We start from the raw sequence: 17,148 nt of genomic DNA, 5'->3' as shown, positions 1-17,148 counted from the left end.
GCAAGAGGATTGTTAGAGTAGCAAGTTGGAGTTGAGTCGGTTAACCTCTTGTTGTTACTAACCAAATCATGGATTATGTATGACGCATACATGCATAATCATACTAGCTAGAGACCTGCGGCATTGCATAGATTTGGCTCTACTCCGGTTTCAGGTTTGAAGTTGAACATCTACGCTTCATAACTCATGTCTCATCACTATCTTTTAATTTGTCGTTATAACCCAAAGTGTATGAGAAGGAATCAAAGCTGAATTCGGAAGATGGAAGAAAACATAATGAGGGAGAAACAACCATTTCCTGCTCTTAGTCGTTCTCTTATCGTATATTTGTACGTTGGGCACTTCTTAACAAGATGGGGAACAAGGTCCATTTCTACCCTCTTCATCAAGATGTCTTTCGATATTTTAATTCCTTGAATATTTGATCCCTCTGCTGCCTCTCGGTTTCCTTTCGTTGTCCTTTTCTATAATGTTTTTTTTTTTTTTTAATCTCAATCCATTTCTTTATGAACCCCTGCCGCTTCTAAGCGTGACAATGATAGAAATGCTGGCCTTCAGATTGCTTGAACTTGAACTTTGGCTCTTTTCCTTTTAATGCCGAAACACATATAACTAATATTTGTGATTTTTTACTTCCTTTTATCTAACATTTTTTTTTTCATATGGGCTTCATACAACACATGGATTGTCATTCTGATTGCACTAAAATTTCTGACCCTGTGCAATAAAATTGAAGTCCTTTAAGAATTCTTGTAATGGAAATGTAGTGACATATATTTAGATGGATGAGTGGTAAAACCAGAAAGAACAGGGTCAGAAGAAAGTTGATTGAAATGGTTCGGTCACATGCACAGAACTGATAGAAGATCATCTATTAAGAAAAGTGATGTGTTATTAAAGTTGAAGAGACTAAAAGAGCTAGGAGCAGGCTGGAAGAGATTTGGGTAGAAGTAATAAGAACTGATAGAAGATCTCTTTTTGCTTGTTTGCAGAATGTGGGAATTCTCCGTTGGGTTATACATGATCCACATTTGGCCAAAATCTTTACTCTTCGCTGCTATTTATGGGGTCGTGGAATCTGCCTCTGCTGCATTATTTGGTCCCATCATTGGACGATGGGTGGACAGATTGACATACGTACAGGCCGGTTAGCCTCCTGAATTGATATTAAATCATATGCATGTGCATGCATGCCCCTTCTATTTATCAATATAGACTTGTCAATTGGTATCGGTGTTTGGAAGATTAGACTCAGTGCTTTTAATTTTTAACAGTCTGGGGACAAACAGGAGTCCATGATTGATAGTTGATAATATTAAGCATTTCCATGCAGATGTGTAGTGACTGTTTTGCATAAGATCACTGTCTCTTAGCATTGGCTGTTCAATATGACGAAGCTGACTGGTTAAGTGCTTAATCAATTTGTGGATGGTTTCTGGGTGTGGTCCTCTGTACAGAATTTGAGAAACTGCTCTCATTTTAGAATTGCTCTCTGGCAGGTTCTCCGACTGTGGTTGTTGACCCAGAATCTGTCTTTCATTATTGCTGGTGGGGCAACAGTAGCTTTAATTTTTCACTCAAGCTTGAAATCAATATCTTTTGTGGCATTCATTTCACTTTTTGTATTAACGACCGTTTCTGGAGCAATTGGTGTGTTATCAACTCTGGCTGGAACCATCTTGATTGAAAGAGAATGGTAAAATAAACTGTAGATTTTAGAATTCTCCAACATATAAACATTTCAACTCTTGTATATGAAAGTATGAAAACCCTGGTGTTTTCATATTCCTAAAGTTTACCTGTAAGAAGCTTATACTAAATCACCCCTCTGTCATTTTTATAATACTAGAGAATATTTATGCACCTGATTATTAACCTCTAGTGGTTGAATTTTCAGGGTGGTGATTATTTCTGAAGGACAGCCTCCAGAAGTACGGACAAAAATGAATGCAGTTATCCGACGGATTGATTTAATCTGCAAACTATTTGCCCCCGTCATTTCTGGGTTCATTATCAGCTTTATATCACTCAAAGCATCGGCAGTGACTTTAGCACTTTGGAACACTGTATCTGTTTGGTTGCAGTTTTGGCTTCTAATGTCTGTATATAATGGAATTCCTTCTCTAAGTGAAAGAAGCCAAAAGAGGATCACAAGGCCCAGACCAAATGATCCATTAGAGGACCCATCTATTTCTCAGGTAATAGAGGCCTTGCCCTCTCATGTGGAAAGTGGTTCAGGAGCAGAACAGAAAGGGAATAGTAAAGTTGATGAAGAAAGTGATTCAGGAGCAGAACAGAAAGGGAATAGTAAAGTTGATGAAGAAAGTGGTTCAGGAGCAGAACAGAAAAGGAATAGCAAAGATGATGAAGAAAGTGGTTCAGGAGCAGAACAGAAAGGGAATAGTATAGTTGATGAAGAAAGTGGTTCAGGAGCAGAACAGAAAAGGAATAGCAAAGATGATGAAGAAAGTGGTTCAGGAGCAGAACAGAAAGGGAATAGTATAGTTGATGAAGAAAGTGGTTCAGGAGCAGAACAGAAAAGGAATAGCAAAGATGATGAAGAAAGTGGTTCAGGAGCAGAACAGAAAGGGAATAGCAAAGATGATGAAGAAAGTTCAGGAGCAGAACAAAAAGGGAATAGTAAACTTGTCAATCGCATCTTACCTATGCAATGCATTGAAGCATGGATTGTGTACTTGAAGCAAGATATTGTGCTCCCAGGAGTTGCTCTAGCTTTACTATATTTTACTGTACTCAGGTGTGATTTCTGTTTCACAGCATCATTTTGTTTTTCCCTTCCTGTTTCAATTTCAGAAAAAAAGGTTCTGATGATCATGAATTCATGATACATTGGGATGGTTAGGGTGGGATAATTAATTAAGGTCTTGGGCTAGAAGTCTCTGATGTCACACCATATTAATGTCATGGTTAGAGTGGGATGATCAGATAAGGTCTTGATGGTGCATAGTAGTTTTCTGATCAGATAAGGTCTCTTTCTGCAGCTTTGGAAGATTAATGACAGCTGCTTTGAAATGGATGGGTATGCCTGCTTATGTTATTGGTATTGCACGTGGAGTAAGTGCCACAATTGGAATAGCGGCAACAGTTGTGTATCCAGTCCTACAATCACACATTTCAACTCTTCAAACAGGACTATGGTCTATCTGGACTCAGGTATCCAATTTAAACTAATTCAACTCAATAAAGCTTTTTCCAAATATATGGGATATATCATCAGATATCCACATCCATAAGGTTTTGAAAAATGTTGGAATGCCAGTTGCCAACTTGACACAACACTGATCCATTGACAGGGCTTGAGACCAGCAGCGTAAGACAAGATCAACACTGGCAGAGTTGTTTGTTACCTATAATCTCAGAATAAACAATTGTTCTCCTTTTCTTATCACTTTTGTATGAAAAGAAACATATGCATGCAACATAAGAAGCTCATACTTGGTTGTGCTTTTATAATGAATTCTTGATTTGGTCTTCTAAATTTTCTTCTACCATTGAGAGTCCTAAACAATAGTGTAGATTCTTTCAGAAATTTTGGTATGGAAACTAGGTTAGCTTCAGGGACTGTTGCTTAATAAACATAATTCACACCAAGCTTCTCTCAATCTCTTGTTATTAATTGATTAGATTTATTTTTTATTATTTCTTGCCAACCCTTTTCTGTAAGTGATGGAACTTCATTTTTTTACAAGTATGACATGCTTACTAGACAAATAATTATGTATTCCCCTTTGGCCTCATTCTGACACAGCCATTCCAATTTAATTATGTATGTTAGAAGTTATAAGGAATTATAGTCATACTATAGGATATTAATAGAGCTTTTTTTTTGGGTAAGTCAATAGTAAAACAGAAATGTAAAACTCACTAGTTTAAATCCTCTCAAATATGTTTTTTCTTGCTCTACACCATTCTATGTATCTTTCTTATAGAATTTTAATGTTTGATACTTGTTGGCTTGTTGCAGTGGATCTTTCTGCTTGTATGTGTGGCATCAATATGGGTTCCAAATGCACGAATCTCAGCTTGGATGCTGATGGGTGGGGTTGCTGCATCTCGTCTTGGACTGTGGATGTTTGACTTATCTGTTATCCAACAAATGCAGGTTAAAAAAATAACACTAACTTTTGACTATAATGTGGTTCCTTTTCTCGTGATGGGTAAGGAAAAAATTGTTTTCTGGAAGTTCACTATATTTGAGTTAAGGGTTTGGGCTTCTAATCTCACTTAATTCATTTCTTATGGATCCGCTACACTTATGTAATCCAATTTCAACTTTATTGGTGGAATAAGGCCCATTCTTCATCCTTTGGTGTTTTCTTTCTTCTGATCTTTTTGGTGATTTTGAACAGGATCATGTTCCTGAATCTGATCGTTGTGTTGTTGGAGGTGTCCAAAACTCACTTCAGTCTATGTTGGATTTACTAAGTTATGTAATGGGAATAATCATCTCAAATCCACAGGTACTAATCTTCAGGCATGGTTCTTCTTACATGGTGTGATAGATAAGTAATTAAAGCATGAATTAGTATATTGCATATGTATATTATTGAAAATAGGGTCATTTACTAAAACACTTCCTATAGTTTAATGGATTTATGAAAACCTACCTTATAGTTTGTGTTTTACTAAAACACCCCCTGTAATTTGCAATCAATTTACTTGATTGACCTTCCATTAGATGATAGTGGAAAATGATACCTAATGTCCATTTGAATAAATTTAATCAAAAAAAATAAAAATGAAAGTACCATTTTTGCCTAAGGGTGTTTGTAGGTTAGGTTGATTCGGTTTGGCTCGGATGGGTTATAGGCTGCTTAGCCAACTGAACCGACCTAATCAGGTTGGGGAGTTGGTCACTTGAAACCGACCGACTATAAATGAATAGAATAAACTAAGTAAATTTTATTATAGAATTTTCCTCTGAAAACTTTGGTATTTATTCCCTCTTTGTTTGAGAGAAACCAGTGAATATAAGTAAATAAAGTTTTTAGGTATAACAAGGAAATAAAGATCATAAGTAGTCATATTTCATGAATAAGGATGTGAATGGCGTTTAAATAATGATTATAAGGAACCATAATCAACCAAGTTTTCTAAACTAAGCTATAGAGAATTTCTTCCCCTACGTAAAGTAATAATTTTCGGGGTCAAGATGAAGTAAATAACCGCAATTACTTAGTTGTAGATGACTGTCTCCTTAGATGTAAAATAGTAATTTTATGGTTTAAGATAGAGTAAGTAACCATAATCAACTATGTTTCATAGACAAGGCTATAAATGATTATCTCCTTACATGTATTTCAATATGAGATAAGCAGAAAAAGAAAGAAAAAAACACAAGAAAGAAAGGAGTGAGAGGAATAGAACGAATGTGGTCATCCATCTCAGATGAGAGGCACAAAGAATATCCTAGTGAAGGGATTTAGGAAGAAAATAAGATTCCCTACCTTCCTTTTTTATGCTCTTAATACCAATCTTCCTTTCTTTTCTCTTTCCTCTTGCTTCTTAGTGCTAAAAGTCTTCGAGATAAATCAGTATTAGCTAACAAAATGACATAGTTCACTCTCCTTATAGGAGAGGAGCTTATATAAAAGAGGGAGGTGGTTAAGTAGCTTTCTACCCCTCTCTTTCTAGGATGCCAAGTTGTTACGGTCTGATACAGGCTTAGCCTTGCCTATGCTTGGCAGGCTTACATTAAGGGACATCACCATCATTTTCTCCTGTAAGATTTTTGGGAGAATTGATGCCATTTTCAGGCAAACCTCTAAAAGCTTAACGTACTCTTTGAGGAGGGGTGGTTGACCTCCTTGGGTGCCTAACCTTGGCACTCCTAGACCAACTTCCCTTGCGGGGTGGCCCTAGTTAATGGCTAGCATGGCTACCAGGGTTCCTCATGGGCGCACACATGCTCATAGGGACAGTGCATGGACCGGCACTGCGCTACCGACACTCAAGGGAGGCTTGGCATGCGGGCCTGTCTCAAGCATGACCCTTCACCACGCCAGACCTTTGCCCAAGCTGGTCGAGCTATCCCGTTGCCCCTAGCTCACGGGTGTGTTCCGGCCCAAGTGGTTGCCTATCATCATTGGCACACAGGTGCCCACATCATCGACATATAGGAGACCCATCACATCGGTGCCCAGTCACCTCTTCGGCACACAATCGCCTCTCATTATGGTCGTCCCCCTTTAGCACATAAGTGGCGCCTCCCATGGATCGGCCAGAGCCAGCCGAGTGCCTCGACCATGCGACTTGAGGTCATGATCCAGTGCTACTGACCTTGGTTGAGCCATCTCATCGGGAAACTCCTAGCCTCGCATCACACAAAGGCTTGTCCTGGCCTACCTTGGCCTGGACACCGTACGGGTTTCTTCCGCTGTAGAACTAGCCTCGTGACAGTTGGTGTCAGAGTGAGCTAGCCAATTGCTTCTGCAATTGGTGTCAAGCAGATTAACCCAAAGCCAGTTGAAGCGGCCATCTCGACAAGTAGCACATCATGGGGTGCGGTCCCTAGGCACTTCCAATCGGGTTCAAGCAGAATTCAGATCAGGCCTGGCTAGAGGCCATTCATTGTTCGTGTCCCCATTCCAATGACCCCAAAAACAGCACCCATGCGGGGGCTGACGCATTGGTTGCTGTGCTCATGTGGGGGCAGGCGCGTGAGTCTTTTCATGGAAGGCATATTGTGGTGATTTGAGTGGGGGAGTGCCACACTTCCTCACGGACATCAGTTGTTCATTTTAGTGAGTTGTGGGCGGTGCGCCTACATCTTGGTTTCATGACGGATGAGCCATTGTTTCATAGCTTTGTCTGAGGCACTACTAAGGCGGGGACACCAGTCCGAAATTGGTTGGTGTCGACAGTTAGTCAGGGAATATCACTGAAGTGGAAGTTTTGCACGAAATGGGTCCTCGGTTGAAGCCACAATATTGGAATGATAGGAATGTGGGTACATTGGCCATTGGAGCATGGCGGCCCTGCACCGGCAATGCATCGGAGGACATGCTCAGTTCATCAACAAGGTAGAACATTCGCAGCAGCAACTCTCATCACAAGGCGAGTGCATGTTTGGCAACATCATGGGTAAGTTACCACACTCGCATTCATTGTGGTAAGATCTCCTTGAGGCAGCAGCACAGTGGGGCCCCCTCGAAGCGAAGATGTAGCCCGAACCGGCGAGTTGAAGTGTAGTTTCGAGGGCCAACAGAGCATAAGCCATGACTAGGTTTGAGTAACCCGCACGCGGCGAGGTGAAGACCGCAAGCCAGCATGGTGAAAGGGTACACCCAACATACATTGCCAACAACATGAGTAGACCTATCACAACGTGTTCGGTAGCACCACCGAAAAGCTACCAAGAAGACGGTCGAGCCTTGAGGTAAAGATGATACATGGGGCGGACCTCCGCAAGCACACATCCAATTTCTTCGAGGGCCCTTCTCACACAATTCAACGGCATAGCCATGCGCGATTTGAGTAACCTCAACACAGGGGGTGAAGTCCAGGCAGGCCAACATGGTGAAATGGTTCCGTCCCCATAAATGGACACCAATATAGGTGAGACCCGGGTTGGCCAGGCGAGCCCTGGAACTAGCACACAAGTGGATGGCGCGGGACACAGACGACCATTCACAGAAGGACCATTGTCAAGGACGACAATGGGTTGAGTGGGGGAGCCTGTTACGGTCTGACACAGGCTTAGCCTTGCCTACGCTTGGCAGGCTTATGTTAAGGGACATCACTGTCATTTTTGCCTGTAAGATTTTTGGGAGAATTGATGTCATCTTCAGGCAGACCTCTAAAAGCTTAACGTACTCTTTGAGGAGGGGTGGTCAACCTCCTTGGGTGCCTAACCTTGGCACTCCTAGACCAACTTCCCTTGCGAGGCGGCCCTGGTTAATGGCTAGCATGGCTACCAGGGTTCCTCATGGGTGTACACATGCTCATGGGGACAGTGCATGGGCCGGCACTGTGCTACCGACACTCAAGGGAGGCTTGGCATGCAGGCCTATCTCAAGCATGACCCTTCACCACGCCAGCCCCTTGCCCAAGCTGATCGAGCTATCTCATTGCCCCTAGCGCACGGGTGTGTTCCGGCCCAAGCGGTTGCCTATCATCATTAGCACACAGGTGCCCACATCATCGGTATACAAGAGACCCATCACATCGGTGCCCAATCACCTCTTCGGCGCACAGTTGCCTCTCATTATGGCCGTCCCCCTTTAGCACATAAGTGGTGCCTCATGGACCTACCAGAGCCAGCCGAGTGCCCCGGCCATTTGACTTGGGGTCATGATCCAATGCTACTGACCTTGGTTGAGCCATCTCATCGGGCAACTCCTAGCCTCGCATCACACAAAGGCTTGTCCTGGCCTACCCTGGCCTGGATGCCGCACGGGTTTCTTCCGTTGTAGAACTACCCCCGTGACAAAGTGTCACCACACTTAAAATGTATTGATGAGGGAAAAGAAAATTCTTTCTTCATAGTGCGACATTTGTCATCTCACTTAAAGTAGTTGAAAGAGGGAAAATAACTCTCTCTTCATAAGGTGACCTGTGTCACTCCACTTAAAATGGGTAGATGAGGGAAAAGAGTTTTTCTTCTTAGGGTAACATATGCCACCCCACTTAAAGTGGTTAGAGGAAGGACAATTGCTCTCTCCCCTATGGTGACATGTGTCATCTCACTTAAAGTGGTTAGAGGAAAAATAACTATCTCCCCTAATGTGGCATGCATCTCCCGACTTCAAGTGGATAAAGGAGGGAAAATAGTCATCCTATTAAGATAAGACAAGTGGCATCCCCTTTATAAATATGTGGGAATCCTCATAAGATTATTAATTAATATAAATTTATTTTTTTTAGGGCATGATGCTCCATTAAATGGGCTTTAGTACAAGATCATTAAATGTTTATTGCATTATAAATAAGGCACAATTAACTTATGTTATGTTGTTCACTAAACTGAACTACATGCCTCTTTCCTAAATTGTTTCACTCCACCCATGGAATTAACTAGGCTTAAAAGATCAAGTTGGGAAGAAAGTCCTTTTTCTCTTTCTTTTTTAGGTTGTGCTTGGGAGTACCTTAATAATTTGCTCTCAATCCAGCAATATTAAGGAATTAACAATCATGTTACTATTTTTATATAGAAAAACAAACACTTCTTAGCAAAAGGACAATTAAGTAAATAGGTTGCAAACTATCGGGGGTGTTTTAGTAAAATCAAAACTACATGGTAGATTTAAAAAAATCTATGAAACTATAGGGGGTGTTCTAGTAAATGACCATTGAAAATACAACTCAAATTGGATGAAAAAGAAAATAAGAAAAAAAAAAATTTTCTGAGGTTAACTGTAATGAATAAATAGTGAAGTTAATGAAATAGTCATGAAAAATACTTACTGAAGAAAATTGGAGCCTTTGAACTTAAAGTAATTTCCAGGCTATCCATGGATTTGACAAGAAAAGACCAGATCACGTTTCTTTGAATTTACTTGATCCAAGAGAATAAGCTTTACATCTGTAGAATGCCTAGCTAATTAAAACTAATTTATCTTTATTTTGGGTAAACCTTCTTTTCTTTTAGAGTGTCTATAACAAAATAACACAAACCTACTAAGTTTAGTAATGGTAACAGGGCAGGCTGGGGTTAGGTTTTGCATGCCTTATCCCAATATCAATTTCAAAAAACCTGCTCCATACCTCAACATGGTTAGAAATCCCAATCCCATCCTCATCTTTGGAGGGAATGGGGATTCCCAAGTTTGCCTAGCCCCACCACAATCCTACTTGAAAATTGATATTTTTTATTTTTTCTAAAATCTAGTGGAAGTACATTATATTATGTTACAATATAATGTAATATATATTAAAGTCACACTTCTAATTGGAAAGGGCTGGACAAATACCATTCCTGCCTCATCTCTAGTCACCAAAATTTCAAGTACCCAGAAACCCACCCAACCCAATCAGTGGTCAAAAAACCCACTACGATTGGAGAAAGGCAGGTCAAAGCCCCATGGGGACAAGTCAAATTGCCATCTCTATGTTATATTTGAATGAAGCATATTCTAATTAAAGAATTTTGTATCCAAGGTCTTGAGAAAGTTCAATAAAGCAATAACAAATGAAAGAGAAAAAGATGCCTCTTCCCCTTTGGTTTAGGTTTCTTGTTTGTATTAGTAAGCTACATGTTCTTTGATCCAAATCTTTTGGTTCTTGGCCTTTCATGTTTTGTATTCTGGGCATGAATGTTCTAGTTAACTTAATATTTATCGTCCATCTTTGCTTGTCTATTTCCTCTTAAATTTATCAATTTATGAAATTAATTACTTGAAAAAGGTTAAAGGTGGAGGCAAGGCAATTGGGTGCCCAAGAGGTGAGGTGTAAGTCTCTCTCTCTCTCTCTCTCTCTCTCTCTCTCTCTCTCTCTATATATATATATATATATATATATATGTACATATGTATATTTATAGTCACATAGTTTATGTCATTTTATAGTTAACTTACATTTTTCTTTTTATTATATAAAGGGCAGCCTAGTGCACAGGGTTCTTATTCGTGCAAATACAGAGAGGCTATTTTCAAGAATTGAATCTTGGTCACCCAGGTCACAATGGGGCAACCCAACCATTGTGCCAAGGCCCATGGTTTTCTTACATTGTTATTTATCTTTAATTTTTTGTGTTTGTATAATTTTGTTCTATTTTCTAGAAATTTCTGTTATTTTTCTATAATTTTAGTTTTTTTGTATGTTTTTTAATATTTTCTGTAATTTTTGTTGTTTTCTTTGCATCTTTATAATTTCTATACTTTATGTATTCTTTCTAAAATTTTCATTGTTTTTCCATTTTCTACATTTTTTAATAATTTTTGCTGTATTTTTTTGTCAATTTTCGTGCATTTTATTTATTTTTCAACAATTTCTGAATTTCTTGTGTTTTAATGACTTTAAAATTTATGGGTTGGGCCAAGGCAGGTTTGGGTTCGGGACAAGGCAAATTTGGGTTAACCCATTTATTTTTCTTCAAATGGGTCATTAACGAGCCAAGTAGGTCGAATGGGTTGGGTTGAAGCTCAATCCAAACCCAACCATTTTCCACCCCTATTTATGGCCATTAAAAATAGAAAATCCAGGTCTTGGGCTTTTGGATGAAAGAAACCAATACCAATTTCTTATATAGGTTCAGTTGGTTCATATGAAATAGAGCAAGGTTTTACTTTCGTCCAAACGTGATGGCAACAATATGGAGTTGGCTATATGAATCTGGTTTCATCATTCCATTCTATTTATTGTCATATCCATTGGTGTTCAAATCATTTCCTACTATTTCGACCCATGTCCTTTTCGGCATAGCTGCCAAGGTGATGCCTAAGCAGCAAGGCGCCCTTGGAGTTTTTACTTCCTACTATAAAATGCTTTTTCATTCATTTTTTTTTGAGATTATAATTATAAAATATATATTATTAAATTAAAATAATCATTTTGTGTGTTTATATACTAATTTCTTTTTATTATTTTCTTATTTGTTAGGGCTTAATCAACACAAACATTGCTAAATGCTGTATTGAACCCTCAAAGACTTAAAAACTTGAACCAATAATAAGTAAGGAAAGACTTAAAATTTTATCTAATCAGCCCCTTCCATATATAATATATTCTTCTTCTTCAACTACTATTACCAATACTTTTATTTTCTTCTTTTCCTATATCAAAAATAAGGGTTCAACCCCTATATTTTTTGAATTTTATTTTTCTTCTTCCTTTTCTTCTCATGAATATGTTGATTTTCTATACTTTAATATGAAATTTATACTTTTTTTATGAAAATCATGAATAATTATTAAAGAAATATGATTATGGTACCTAGGGAACTACCCTAGGATCTATGTTTTTAACACAAAATCTATCACCTAGGCACCCTGTTGGAAGGTTAAGATCCATCATATGGATAGCTGAAGCATGCTAGATGGTTAGGCGAAAATTCAAAAAATTTCTTTAACCTTCCGAGAATTGTATTATTAGATTTAGAAAAACTGCATTTTTCTATGGTCGATCTTGCACCAAAATTGGACCATATTTGAAACCAAACAAGAGGGAGATGTATACCTTATTCGGATTCACAAATATAGCTCCCAAAATGGTAGTTCATGCCCAAATTAAATCTTAAAACCAGCTTCTACTAAAAATGGTGCGGCTTGAAGTTGTAGCCCATTCAACAAAACTGCAACCCAACACCTTGGATTGAACTAGGGAGGTGAGCACGATTTTTCTCTATATTTTTCTTGCAAAATTAGAGAGAGAACTGTTCAAGATCAGTCTCCAATACTGAGGTCAAACTAGGGTTTCTTGGGCAGCAAGAAGAGAAGAGAGAGAGAGTTGAAAGCAGAGTTAGTTGGAGAAATTCAATATCCTCTTCTTTTATCCTTAAAGAGCACCTCTCCTAATCAAATTAGGAGGTTTTATCCAAATCTTTATTTGGATCTGGACTCTTATCCTCTTAAGAGAATGGGTGTTCCATACCCATATCCAAACCATATTCGCCCATGTCATATGACAACTTAAGCAGTCATGTGACATCTTAATTAATCATATTAATCATGGGCTTTAGGTTCATTAACTATATGACTCACGACCCAAGAGTGTTGCTAGCCTATTTAGGTTTGATTTGTATGGCGTGGGACTCCAACAATGACCTCACATAAACCCACATAGGTTCAGCCCAGCCTCTATGGAAAGGCTTGGCCTAATTCACTGTTGAATTCAATGAACCCTTGAGAACATCACCATGGGCTTTAAATGGCCAATATTTTATAGTTAAATGATCATTGAGTCCAGCCATCCTATGAAGACCCAAGGATAAGGGACTTAAGTAAGATATAGTTCACCAGGTAATCAACAATTAATGGTCTCTTACACTTAACCCCTCAGCCCTTTCGTTTCCATCAGAGAAAGTGTAATCTCGATCATTCACTTTGTCCGACAAAGGGGCCAATCCTATTACTATGACCACTCACTAAAGTGAATTCTCAAACTACCCCAACAAACCCAGGTTTTGGCCCATAATGAATCTCACTGATTGACATATCAAAGACAGCCTAATCCGACACCCAGTGCAGTATCATAATCAAGTCTAGAGGTTATGTGTAACTTTCCAATGTTGCCCATCAATCTTCAAGGTCTAGGGCATAACTGAAAAATGGTCCAGATTCAATGCTTCAACCAAAGACACCCTACATGTGGTTTGGGTCTAACCCTGGTAGCTGAGACAAGCTGCCCCAACTTCTTTGTTAGCACATTAGTGTCAGCCTTGGTAGGATAAACTCCCCAAGTCTATCCAACGGTTGAAAACATTCTAAAGTAACACGAGTCTCATAAGTGTCCAGTTTAAAGGGTAAGTTAACAAAAACATACCAATAACAATACGAAACAATAATGTACTTTTGTTCATTTACAATAAATGTATTTGTACATCAATCTGATTTGATCTAAGGGCATACACTGTCTAACATGCCCCCCAGTCACGTAACTTTACCTTGGCACATTGAAAACTATGCTTTTTGGCCGCCTAATCTTTTAGTCCCTTTCAACTTGCAACAGATAACTTCGTATGGGTGCGGTAGATGATTTTCCATGCACATGACTGAACTGTCATAATCTGGTTTCTCTTATATTATCACCTATTGGAGCCTCTTCTACGTTCCTTTGAATGGCTTCATTACTGACTATCCTTTCTCATTTTTCCAATCGTCCATTTAAATATATGCATTTTTTCCATACTTACTTTTTTGTGCATGTTTCTTGACTGCCCAACTCTTTGATCCATATAGCATAGCTCACCTTACAATTGTCTTATAAAACTTTCATTTTAAAGAAAGTTGAAAGAATTTTTTTTTTTAAATTAAAGCATATGCAATGACTATAAATGAGATCGTTTGAACCTTAGGGCTTAGTCTTTGTATAGAAATTAGAGCAACTTGAAAGACTTTGCTCTATAATATATGAAATCTGAGGTCATTGTCCATTTGGGGGAGGATGTAAGGTAGGATTATGCCTTCTCTTCCGACTCAGTTTGGAAGGAGTACAAATACAAATATGTATAATATAGATACATACAAAATAATACAAAATAAAAGGTTTTGCACTCTACAAATTGTATTTGTACTCCTTCCAAACTGAAAATTTTTGCATTCAAAGTTTGTCAATGTAAGAAAGGCAAATTACAGTATTGGAATTCATGTTTGTATTCATCACAACTAAATGCGTTGGGTAAGAATACAAAATTTATCAGTGGGAAATTAAAGGAAATTCGCATTTCCATTAACCATGCATATTGCATTTGCATTGAGCATATTTTCATTTGAATTTTTACCAAATTCAGCAGGCCGGGTTCCAATAAGATGCTATACCCTGAGGTAAAACCCTAGTTGTTTTTTTGTAGGCAACCTAAACAAGGTCCTTCCACAATATTGAGATCATTAATCTCTATTGTTTACCTTTTTCTCATAAATGATATCTACTTCTATCTTGAGTAAGGAAATGTAGTATTTCCGGTTGATGCTTATGGAGGATAGGTTAGTAGTTTTTGTTTTTATCTCTTTCATCCGTGTGATTCATTATCTCCTTTTCCTAACCTGTTTCTAGTGGAATGCATGTTTTGTGTGTATCATTGTTTTCATTCAACAAGAAAACCATTAGATAGATATTAGCCCTTGCAGTTATATCATGGTTGTGGGATGTTGCTATCATGTTTACTTAAATTACCTTGAAAAAAATAGGAATCTATGTCTAAAGATTATAGAGAAGAGAAGAAAAGATTCTACTTATCGTGATAAAGTAGAATATGTAGAATATCTGTGTCTAAAGATGATCTAAATTTTCTTGTTTTCGTTTTATACCATCTAGGGTAATTCAAAAAAAAAAAAAAGAAAGAAAAGATCTGTATGCGATAAACATATTTACTTGTGTTCTAATCGGATATTTTTCAGGACTTTTGGAAGTTGACAATTATGTCATTTTCGTCAGCAACACTGGCTGGATCACTCTACACATTACATGCTTATCGCAGAAGCACCTCTTGCACTATGAAAAACTGTTTTTGTTAATACATTGGTTGTTAAGGGCATCATAACTTATACACAAAGGTTGTGGTAAAATCTCCATTTTCCATGACATTACAGTACTGTTTACATACTTGTGGAGCAACCATTAGTTTTATAGTAAAAAGCAGGAAACAAAACAACTGGAATTTGTATTTCCGACCTGAGAATGTTATGGAAGTAGATAATTTAGGTTATTATTTATCCCATACGCCATAAACAACATTGCCATATAGGCTCAGTTTGGAAGGAGTACAAATACATACAAAATGATATAAAATATAAGGTTTTGCACTCTACATATTTGTATTTGTACTCCTTCCAAATTGAGCCATAACTACAACCATGATTTAGTGACCTAATTGTTGACTTTTTATCACTAAACCCAAAATACAAAATGAAGTGGCTCTACACTAATTGCTTACTGTTCCAGTATTTCTTCTGGTTATGAGGAACCACAGGGCTTGGACTTGAGGTCAAGGAGCAAGACTATGTCATTGAGATTGTTAATGGCAACTTAAGAGTCACTTCATATAATAATGGACCCAAAGTTCAATGCCTTGGTGAACTATACAGCCTGATGGATTGCCTTGATCTCCACTGAAATATTAGTGTCATGGCCCTAATAGCTTGAAAACCCAAAAATGAACTCCCCTTCTATCTCATCTAAACACTCCTCCTGCACTAGGGGTCGGCTTCTCTCTTGAAGCTCTGTCTACATTTACCTTAACAACTCCGGTTGGTATGGTGGTCTCCATACATGAATAGTTTGCATCTTCTCCTGTGGTGAAGAATAAAGTCTAGTCCGAGTAGAGTGGCTTCTAATAAGGGGGAACCTCTAAGATAGAGGAAAAGTATGCCCATACCTTCTCAGATAGATATTACACCACGTAACAAAATATGATATCAGTGTTCTCTTCTTGTTTAGAAAAACAACAATTGCAAGCACTGGCAAGATAGATTCCTAGGCTTTAAGCACATGTGTGACGGAATATCACCTTGCATGCAATAAGGAAATACTCTTTGGAATCTTAGGGTTCCATATGAAGGAGTGCCATGAAACATGGGCGTTGAGCATCCTAGTTGACTCCCAAGCCGAGCCACATGAGAAGCCCGACTGGCTAGGCTTCCAAATCCACCTATCCACAATAATGGATCTAGAGAGAAATATGGGACGCTTCAATCTGATTAATGATGTCAATTGTTGGTTAGGTTAGAAACCAGATTTAAAATGGTCGAACCAAATCTGGTGGTTGGTCAAATTATAGAAAAAAAAAAAAACAAAATTTTAACCCAACTCGGGAACTGATTTCTCAGTAATTTAAAATCTAATTTCCGAATTGATATTGCACTGAAACGGACAAGATTTGAAACCCTAATTAAATGTTGGTCATACCTGATATAGAGTCCAAAAAAGCAGTGCCCAAAATGGTAGTTCATGTCCAATACTAGACTTGGATCGGCCACTTGCTAAAGATGGTGCAACAGTACATGTAAAGTCAATTCAACAATACAATTTTAACAAAATTCAAACCCCAAACTCCTTGGATCAACGCAGCTTGTGAGCCTTGATGTGATTGTGTAAAAATTCAACTAGGAACTGAAGAGAATCAGCCCCTACAGTAACTGGTTCAGAATAAGGTTATGGGTGCAAGGGAAGAGAGAAATTAAGAGTGTAAGAGAGTGAAGAGAAATTGGATGGTTTTCCTGCTCCCTCTCATTCTTTATATAGAACACTCTCTTAATCTTATTAGGAGCTGATCCAAATTAGATTTGGATTAAGACTCGTCCATGTTTAGATAAGACTTATCTTCTTTAAAAGAAATGGGTGCTTCATACCAATATACATGCCCATAATCAACCTATGTCTCATAACATGGGTTGTCATGAGATCACTTAATTTCGTTATAGTGTAATCACTTAATTAATCATTTCCTTCAATGGTTCATGTCCCAAGGCATTGCATGGCCACTTTAGGCCTGAATATTATGTGGTGTGGAACCCATAAAGGTCTCACATGAGT

The 17,148-nt window shown here is 38.3% G+C and overlaps 1 protein-coding gene across 1 annotated transcript; it reads left to right on the top strand.

The window, feature by feature from the left end:
• Positions 1-261: 261 nt before the first annotated feature.
• Positions 262-15,217, top strand: LOC104596867 (solute carrier family 40 member 2-like). The gene is made up of 8 exons (XM_088888260.1): positions 262-365; positions 993-1,147; positions 1,411-1,696; positions 1,898-2,758; positions 3,003-3,174; positions 3,986-4,123; positions 4,371-4,481; positions 15,015-15,217. Exons 1-8 carry the CDS (start codon positions 262-264, stop codon positions 15,129-15,131), a joined length of 1,944 nt encoding a protein of 647 aa, XP_088744386.1. The 3' UTR covers positions 15,132-15,217.
• Positions 15,218-17,148: the final 1,931 nt, after the last annotated feature.

The sequence above is a fragment of the Nelumbo nucifera genome, chromosome 5 (assembly GCF_055504915.1).
Source record: "Nelumbo nucifera cultivar China Antique chromosome 5, China Antique-T2T, whole genome shotgun sequence".
NCBI classification, from domain to species: domain Eukaryota; kingdom Viridiplantae; phylum Streptophyta; class Magnoliopsida; order Proteales; family Nelumbonaceae; genus Nelumbo; species Nelumbo nucifera.
Note: the sequence above shows the minus strand (reverse complement) of the source record. Positions and strands in the feature narration are given on the sequence as shown.

What these genes read in the sequence shown, in the direction of transcription:
- LOC104596867 (XM_088888260.1), top strand. Translation starts at nt 262, where the DNA reads ATGGAAGAAAACATAATGAGGGAGAAACAACCATTTCCTGCTCTTAGT. An exon ending in CTATATTTTACTGTACTCAG is followed by an intron (nt 2,759 to 3,002) that starts GTGTGATTTCTG and finishes CTCTTTCTGCAG; the next exon opens with CTTTGGAAGATTAATGACAG. An exon ending in TAATCATCTCAAATCCACAG is followed by an intron (nt 4,482 to 15,014) that starts GTACTAATCTTC and finishes GATATTTTTCAG; the next exon opens with GACTTTTGGAAGTTGACAAT.